At 34.9% G+C, this 10,000-nt stretch overlaps 1 protein-coding gene across 1 annotated transcript in view; it reads right to left on the bottom strand.

The window, feature by feature from the left end:
- The window catches only part of LOC137618244 (uncharacterized), a 49,578-nt gene that overhangs the window by 1,986 nt on the left and 37,592 nt on the right, over window positions 1-10,000 (bottom strand). The window contains exons 22-28 of the mRNA XM_068348393.1: window positions 9,843-9,992; window positions 8,707-8,838; window positions 7,436-7,651; window positions 4,273-4,434; window positions 2,576-2,725; window positions 2,155-2,285; window positions 931-1,037 (exon numbers count right to left, since the gene is read on the bottom strand). Of these exons, the coding sequence (XP_068204494.1) occupies window positions 931-1,037; window positions 2,155-2,285; window positions 2,576-2,725; window positions 4,273-4,434; window positions 7,436-7,651; window positions 8,707-8,838; window positions 9,843-9,992 (1,048 nt within the window). The remainder of the gene's footprint in view (window positions 1-930; window positions 1,038-2,154; window positions 2,286-2,575; window positions 2,726-4,272; window positions 4,435-7,435; window positions 7,652-8,706; window positions 8,839-9,842; window positions 9,993-10,000) is intronic.

Genomic DNA, 10,000 nt, shown 5'->3' with positions numbered 1-10,000 from the left:
TTTAGCTCCAGTTTCATTAGAAAGATGCTCCCCAGAACATCAGCTGGGCAAGCCCAAACCCGCAATGTGGTGTCCAGCCACAGCAGTGGCCTCCCCGGTAAACAGCTTAAGCTCATGGTCCTGGACGGAGATCAATCTGCTGCCATGCGAATGCTAGGCAAACACATTACCACTATACTAGCCAGGAGGCTAGTGCAGTGCGATTAGTTTACATGCATGATATCTATATATAATTTTCATGGGTTAAACAAGCGCTTATAGAGTATTCTGAAGTATAACTAGGAAAAGGCGTGGGGTTAGTTTTGTGGCCTAAGGGAGGTTACCACGATAGATAAAAGAACCTAAACGTATTAGTTTTGGTGATGGTTATGTACCGCACGTGTTTCATACACGTTCGTACACTGTAACGGTATTGCTTTTTTGTCTCATCGCTCGCTCTTCCCTGTACTGATAATAGACCAATCTGTGTAAGCTTGCTAGCTCATGTTTTAGTTTGTTTGAATTTTTGTGATGTTCTTGCTCGCGTGTCCTTGTATATAAGCTCGATGTCTGTTTACTAAAGTTCAGTTACATTCCTCTCACATCCCTGTTACAACCTAACAGCCTGCTCGCACACTTATTGAAACTCAGATTGTATGAGATTTTTTTAGAAATAAGAAGACTAATAGTTCTTACAAATGGCACTCTAGAGTCCAAATCTCCTTGATCAACATGAAATGTTTTATGGATACCCTCGTATCTCAAGCTTGTTTTTTTCTTCTTTTATAGCAAACTGGTCTAGATAGTAAAACTCCAAAGTTATATGTTCAGAAGTGTCAAACGATAAAAAGAAAGATGAGAATAAAAAAATTATCAAATTTAAAAATCAAGTAGAATAAGAGCACAAATATCATCTTTCATTCTACAACAACTGGTGATGCAGAAGCCTACCCATAGTAATCCCAAGACTACCCCATCCTGCCACAGTACAGTTGCGATAAGGAGGATAATTCCAGCGTGGAGTCACCAAGCAGAGTGGTTGGACGTATCTACCAAACCTAAATGAAAAGAGAAAAATTCTTATGATTAGAATCGTTGTAATTTGGGTAGTGCCATAGCCTTTGTACCATGCGCTTCTACTATCCTGGGTTAGAGTTCTGTTGCTTGGGGCTCACTCAGGCATACGATTCTATCTGTTTCCTTTCATAACAACAGCAAATGTTTTTTTGATGAACAGACTCACATAAGTCTTTTTATAGTTTATATATTCTAAATATCTGTTTTGATGTTGTTACTGTTTTTAAAATATCTTATTAATTGTTAATTATTTCTCATATCGTTTATTTATTTCCTTATTTTCTTTCCTCACTGGGCTATTTTTCCCTGTTAGAGCCCTTGGGCCTACAACATCTTGCTTTTCCAACTAGAGTTGTAGCTTAGCTAATAATAATAATAATATTTTCCCAGTTGAAGCCATTACTAGGGTCGTAGCTTAGCTATGGTCACTACAAAGATTCCAGGCAAAATAAGCCCCACCCCCTAATGACATCATAGCCAACCACATTGGCTTCACATTATTAGCGGTCACAATACATCCCCTTACAAATTTCAAATTATTCCAACTTATAATCACTTTAAGGGTTGCTTGCTTGCTTATAGATTGCAATGCCCTTGAGGGTAGGCACGGGCTCTTACATCACTGCATCCCGTAGACTTTAAGGGGATGTGTTGTGATCACAGTTAACGAGGGAAACAACATGATTGGCTATGACGTCATCAGGGGCGGAGCTTATTTTGGCCGGAGTGCCTGCAGCGACTATAGTAACAATAATAATAATGATTATGAGAGGAGGTAAAGGCTAAAATACTATAAAAAAACTTATTATTATTACTATTAATACTTGCTAAGCTACAACCCTAATTGGAAAAGCAGGATGCTATAAGCAGAGAGGCACCGTCAGGGAAAATAGCCCAGTGAGGAAAGGAACTAGGGAAAATAAGATAGTTTAAGAACAGTAACAACATTAAAATAAATTTTCCCTATATAAACTATAAACACTTTTTAGAAGAGAAATTATATAGAATAGTGTGCCCGAGTTTGATATACAAAAAATTATGTGGGAATTCATCTCCAAAACGTCTTTATTCATAGGCCTAGAAAGATGCTTCTCTTACCTGACACCCTCTCCGTCTTTTCGTTTGATTTTAAGAATGGCTATGTCGTTGTTGAGATAAGGACCTTTGTCGAAGAGGTGATGGATGGCAAGAGAAGCCACTCGGAATTCTTGCTCTTCTTCTTCTTCAACCTGTGAAGAAAGGAGGTCTAATTATTCTCAATTGATTTGTTAGCTCTCTCTCTCTCTCTCTCTCTCTCTCTCTCTCTCTCTCTCTCTCTCTCTCTCTCTCTCTCTCTGGTACCTGCTGTGATATGAATGCTCAAGGGGTGACTCTCATCTCATCTTCCAAAGACACGATCTCTCCTTAGGTGTTTAGTGCCTTCATTAATAAAGATTATACTCAAGTCATGGCAACATAATGCAACACTTTCAGTCATCTTTATACATGACAAAAAACATAAAAAAAGGACTCCATTTACTTCAGTGTTAAAATCTCCCACTCTGACTATGTAGGTCGAAGCTGGATACTTGTGCAGACAATGAGCAGCTGTTAGGATGTAGTCCTCATTCAAGAGGGCTCCTCCACACCACTGAGTAGGACCTGTCCTCGTGAGGATGTTGATCGACACCTGAAGGAAGATATAAAGAACATTTATTTGTATATATAGACAGGCGTTGGGTCTGTGGGGCCATTCGGAGCTCACATTCAACTGGGGATGCCAGTCCAGTGGTTGGATTAAGTTAAAGTTAGAAAAGGTTGAACAGTAGATTGAGAGATTATTATTATTATTATTATTATTATTATTATTATTATTATTATTATTATTTGCTAAGCTACAACCCTAGTTGGAAAAGCAGGATGCTATAAGCCCAGGGGCCCCATCAGGGAAAATAGCCCAGTGAGGAAAGGAAACAATATAAAATAAAATATTTTAAGAGCAGTAACATTAAAATAAATATTTCCTAAGAAGCGGGATTGAAGGAAGGGCCCCTAGAGTCCGAAGGAAAGCTGTAATGTTAATGTTTTTAAAATGTTAATATCATTTACTATTTCCTTAGTTCCCTCCCTCAGTGGGATATTTTTTCCGAATAATAATAATAATAATAATAATAATAATAATAATAATAATAATAATAATAATAATAATAATAATAATAATAATGTAATCAGTGTACCGCCCAAGGAGCACTGACTTTATCATTCACTTACATGAAAGAAACTAAAAAATTATTCTAAAGATTTCTCAGGATAAGGATTTATGAAATATAAATAGTAAACGTAATTTACTAAGCAATACAGCTGACATGAACCAAGAGCAGATAAACGAATTCGTTTTGTTCATTAATTCCTTTAAACATTCGAAGTCTGAGATTTAGGACTGAGTTAGAAAACGAAAAAAAAAATACAATAATGTAACAATATTCTATAAAGGAGAAAAAAAAAAAAATGTTTTTAAAGGAATTTGGGTTTTATCAGTGAAATTCTATTACTGAATGGTAAGAAGAAATTTATTGATAATACATAGATATAAATTAAAAGTAGTTTCATAGTTTATAAGACTTGAAAACTACTTGTCTTATGAAAGATGGAATACAATTAAGAGCACCTTATTCTATATATATAAATATACATATATATATATATATATATATATATATATATATATATATATATATATATATATATATATATATGTATGGATATATACATTAAATATATATATATATATATATATATATATATATATATATATATATATATATATATACAGTATATATATAAACATATATATACATATGTATATAATATATACACACACACACACATATATATATATATATATATATATATATATATATATATATATATATATATATATATATATATATGTTTAATATATATACTTATACATACGTACACACACATATATATTTATATATATACATATATATATATATATATATATATATATATATATATATATATATATATATATATATATATATATATATATATATATATATATATATATATATATATATATAAAGCAAGAGGTTTAGAAAACTCATCAAACCCATTTTAAGATCAGATCTTAGAGAAGAAAAAGAAGGCAGAAATAATTGTAATTTACAACAACAACAAAAATACACTTTTAGTAATTTAAAACGCACGTACCATCCACGGATGAGCCCCTGGGGGAGGCGTGTGTCCACTGACAACTTTGGGCTTCTCTAAAACAGGGGCGTTCGGGTTGTCCTCGATCAACCTGTGGCCGCAGGTGGCTGGGAGGGAGACCTCGTCAGAAGGTGGTTTCGGGGACATGGATGTTCCTTCAGTCTGGAATGGAAATTGGAATTTGAACTCGAGTTTCTGGAATGGGAATTAGAATTCCAACTCGAGTTTTCTGGAATGGGAATTAGAATTCTATCTCAAGTTTTCCAACTCGATCTTTGTAAAATAGGAATTAGAATTCCAACTCGAGTTTTGTGGAATATAAATTACAATTATAACTCAAGTTTCTGAAATGTAAATTAGAATTCTAATATGAGTTTTATGGAATGACAATAAGACTTCCAACTCAAGTTTTCTGGAAGGAGAATTAGAGTTCAAACTCAAGTTTTCTGGAATGGGGATTAGAATTCCAACTCGAGTTTTCTGGAATGGGAATTAGAATTCTATCTCAAGTTTTCCAACTCGATCTTGGTAAAATAGGAATTAGAATTCCAACTCGAGTTTTCTGGAATGGGAATTAGAATTCCAAATCGAGTTTTCTGGAATGGGAATTAGAGTTCTATCTCAAGTTTTCCAACTCGATCTTGGTAAAATAGGAATTAGAATTCCAACTCGAGTTTTCTGGAATGGGAATTAGAATTCCAAATCGAGTTTTCTGGAATGGGAATTAGAGTTCTATCTCAAGTTTTCCAACTCGATCTTGGTAAAATAGGAATTAGAATTCCAACTCGAGTTTTCTGGAATGGGAATTAGAATTCCAAATCGAGTTTTCTGGAATGGGAATTAGAGTTCTATCTCAAGTTTTCCAACTCGATCTTGGTAAAATAGGAATTAGAATTCCAACTCGAGTTTTCTGGAATGGGAATTAGAATTCCAAATCGAGTTTTCTGGAATGGGAATTAGAGTTCTATCTCAAGTTTTCTAACTCGATCTTGGTAAAATAGGAATTAGAATTCCAACTCGAGTTTTCTGGAATGGGAATTAGAATTCCAAATCGAGTTTTCTGGAATGGGAATTAGAGTTCTATCTCAAGTTTTCCAACTCGATCTTGGTAAAATAGGAATTAGAATTCCAACTCGAGTTTTCTGGAATGGGAATTAGAATTCCAAATCGAGTTTCCTGGAATGGGAATTAGAGTTCTATCTCAAGTTTTCCAACTCGATCTTGGTAAAATAGGAATTAGAATTCCAACTCGAGTTTTCTGGAATGGGAATTAGAATTCCAAATCGAGTTTTCTGGAATGGGAATTAGAGTTCTATCTCAAGTTTTCCAACTCGATCTTGGTAAAATAGGAATTAGAATTCCAACTCGAGTTTTCTGGAATGGGAATTAGAATTCCAAATCGAGTTTTCTGGAATGGGAATTAGAGTTCTATCTCAAGTTTTCCAACTCGATCTTGGTAAAATAGGAATTAGAATTCCAACTCGAGTTTTCTGGAATGGGAATTAGAATTCCAAATCGAGTTTTCTGGAATGGGAATTAGAGTTCTATCTCAAGTTTTCCAACTCGATCTTGGTAAAATAGGAATTAGAATTCCAACTCGAGTTTTCTGGAATGGGAATTAGAATTCCAAATCGAGTTTTCTGGAATGGGAATTAGAGTTCTATCTCAAGTTTTCCAACTCGATCTTGGTAAAATAGGAATTAGAATTCCAACTCGAGTTTTCTGGAATGGGAATTAGAATTCCAAATCGAGTTTTCTGGAATGGGAATTAGAGTTCTATCTCAAGTTTTCCAACTCGATCTTGGTAAAATAGGAATTAGAATTCCAACATGAGTTTTCTGGAATGGGAATTAGAATTCCAAATCGAGTTTTCTGGAAGGAGAATTAGAGTTCAAACTCAAGTTTTCTGGAATGAGGATCAGAATTCCAACTCGAGTTTTTTGGAATGGATATTAGTATTCCAACTGGAGTTTTCTTAAATGGAAATTGGAATTCAAACTCGAGTTTCTGGAATGGGTATTAGAATTCCAACTCGAGTTTTCTGGGATGGTAATTAGAATTTCAACTCGAGTTTTCTGAAATGTAAATTAGAATTCCAAATAGAGTTTCTGGAATATAAATTAGAATTCCAACTCGAGTTTCTGGAATGTAAATTAGAATTCCAACTCGCATTTTGTTGAATGGGATATTAGAATTCCAACTCGATTTTTCTGGAATGGGTATTAGGATTCTAACTCGAGTTTTCTGAAATGGGAATTAGAATTCCAACTTGAGTTTTGTGGAATGGGAATTAGAATTCCAACTCGAGTTTTCTGGAATGGGATCGAAAATTCCAATCACACTTAACTAAAGCTAAAAGACAAAATAATTCCACGTTGGGTTTTGTTAATCAGGCAGTTGAATCGGTGGAACTTCAGAAGTTCAAACATTTTGAAAATCATTTTCTTTTGAACAGGTTGATATGTCTTGCTATATAGTTTATTTATGACTGATCTATTTTATCGTGGTTACTGATCTTATGTTATCTTAAATTTCCAATGCAATACTTAGATATAGTTTATTTGCTATTTCCTATCCTCGCTGGGCTACTTTTCCATGTTGGAGCCCTTGGGCTTGTAGCATCCTACTTTACTATACCGTGTTGTAGCTTGGCTATTATTATTATTATTATTATTATTATTATTATTATTATTATTATTATTATTATTATTATTACAAGCTAGGCTATAACTCTAGTTGGAATCGCAAGATGCTATGAGCCCAAGGGTTCCAGCAGGAAAAAATAGGCTATTAATATTACTAAAAATAACATTGATAATAATAAGGCAAGGGCACTTATTTACTTCTCTGTTGGCTCCATCCAGTTCTTGCGTTTTTAAGCTTTAAAAAAGATGCATCTATTACATAACCCATATTTAGTTAAGTTTATTCAGAGATTTGCCAGGGATACTTTTGCATGTGTGCCCCTAAAAATAGCAGATTGTCTATAATTTGTGTGTTGGTGTGAGTGTGGTTTTTTTTTACTGGATAAAGTGAACCTTAGAGTATCTCCGACTAAATATCTTCACTAAATAACGAATTATGGCGTCGTGGAACAGATGAATAGGATACCAGGGATTTCTGCGGAAAGACCAAGTTTTTTTTTTTTTCTTGAAGGACTTACAGATCTAGTCGCTGGAGTACTGGAACACTCGACACCCACATCTTCCGAGTGGTCGCAGTTATTCTGACCCCAGGGGAGATGCTGGCAGTCGGACACGCTGACCTCGTATCCTATACACCTCAGGTCGTCTATCCAGACGCGTCCTGATCCTGGACCGAACGTGTTGTTCTTGTAGACTTGAGAGGCACCTTCCCAACCCAACATTCTACAGACCACCTGAAGGAAGATGAAAGCTATTTGAATTAGTTCAAGATAATTTCTTATTAATTTTTGATGGTGAGATTGTGATGGAGAAAGGAATAAATCTGTATTATATTTTTCTGTTGTTATGATTTAGCTTTTGGTAACTTCGCATTCCCCGAGAGATATCAGTTCACCAAACTTTTAGCTGGGCTCCACAAGGCACTAGAAGAGTTGGAAGACCCAGGCCTACATGGCTAAGGAGTATGAAACGTAAAGTAGGAGATGATGAATGGAGAAGATTTGGTTTAAGAGCTCAAGATAGAAACGATTGGTGAAATCTGAGGCCCTACGCATTAATAGGCGTAGGGAGAGATGATAATGATTATGATAATGATGATGATAACATATCAATGTTCCTATGTGTATCACTGTAAGAGTCAGATTTGCCTGATTCGGCTCGTTAATCTCCTACCTATTAATATAAATAAGATTTACAATAGAATACTACAAACTTGAAATGCCAGGAACGGTTGGGAAATAGAGATGTTTTAATAAAAATATAAAATACATTAGCAGAGATGGTGGTGATAATGAGGATCTTGAAACTGACTCACAGTGTATGAAAAAGGTGTGTTATTGAGAGTAAAGAGAGTCTATAAAAGAGAATAGATGAAAGCCCCTTATACTGACCATCTTTCAAGAATGTCGGAGAAAGTTTTAATAAAAATAAAAGTAGATTAGTATAGGTGATGATGATAATGAGTCATTAAACTGGCTTACATTATACCATGAAAAATGTGTGGTATTGACACTTTGACAGTAAAGAGAGTCTAAAAGATTGAATAGATGAAAGCCACATATACAGTTATACTGGCAGTGACAAGAATATCCCAGAGTTGAATCACTGTAGCAGACTTGGATCACATTATAACAGGAGAAAGGTGTGGTATTGACAGTAAAAAGAGTCTAAAAGAGAGAATAGATGAAACCCACTTATACAGTTATACTGCCAGTCGCAAGAATATCTCACAGTTGAATCACTGTAGTAGGCCTTGCTTCGGAATTTGTAATACGTAGCACCCACTTACATGTCCTTCTTCCAGTCCGAAATCATCATCACAGACGGTGCCCCAGTCGCCCAAGTACCGTAGTTCCACGCGACCAGATGAAACACCCTCGCCTGTCCTAGCTCCATTTACCAGACGGGCTTCCAATGGGGCCTTGCGGAAAAAAAGTGATATATGAAAAATTACGTAAGTTCCTTTCCCTACTGCAGATATATCTGCTGATGATTATAGTAACAGAAGCGCCAATATAATTATCATTTCTATTTAAAAAAAAAAAAAAAATTGATTTCATCTTCAAGGTGTATTTTGAATGACATGAAGCTGAACAAATTCATGTCAAGTCTCTTTGTGCTATGTTTAAATATTGAAGCATACCGATTGTAACGAAAAATAAGCCTTTAACGAATAAAATTTTATCAAACAGAAGAATAATTCTTTTGTATCTAATGTATAAGTTATGAATTGGAATAACAATCTTAAGAAACTAACAAAACTAAGATGTTTTGGCAATCTCTCTCTCTCTCTCTCTCTCTCTCTCTCTCTCTCTCTCTCTCTCTCTCTCTCTCTCTCTCTCTCTCTCTCTCTCTATATATATATATATATATATATATATATATATATATATATATATATATATATATATATATATATATATATATGTATACACACGATGTATATATATATATATATATATATATATATATATATATATATATATATATATATATATATATATATATATATACATATATATATATAAATATCATCAGCCGTTGCTAATCCATTGCAAGACAAAGGCCTCAGACATATCCTTCCACTCGTCTGTTCATGATCTTTCCATGGCAGTCTATAGGCCTACCCGCAAATTTCCTTAGCTCATCAACTCATCGTTATCTCTTCCTTCCCTTGCTTCGTTTGCAAGTTCTATGGAGCCATTCTGCTATTCTTCTTGTTCATCTACCATCTGTATTTACAAACACACACACATACACACACACACACGAACCCAATAAACAACCATAATTCTTTTCATTGCAAGCTTACGGAGAATTGATTGTTCGAATCCATGTCTTCTATTTTTCCCTCTTTTTAACCGTCAATGACCTTAGACGTCAGGATGCCAGAAAAACCCCCTCCTCCCTTAAATGTCTTTTTACCTGACACATAGTCCTGTCTTCATCGGAGTTATCCCTGCAGTCGTCCACACTATCGCAGAGGTAGCCAATGCCAACGCACCGGCCGTTCGAACACTTCCACTGGTCTCTCCCGCACGTATCGCCGAGTTGGAAGCAAGAGACTCCAGCTGCCTTTGGCA

This window comes from Palaemon carinicauda, chromosome 24, assembly GCF_036898095.1.
Source record: "Palaemon carinicauda isolate YSFRI2023 chromosome 24, ASM3689809v2, whole genome shotgun sequence".
Taxonomy (NCBI): Eukaryota; Metazoa; Arthropoda; class Malacostraca; order Decapoda; family Palaemonidae; genus Palaemon; species Palaemon carinicauda.
This window is presented reverse-complemented; position numbering and strand designations above follow the sequence as displayed.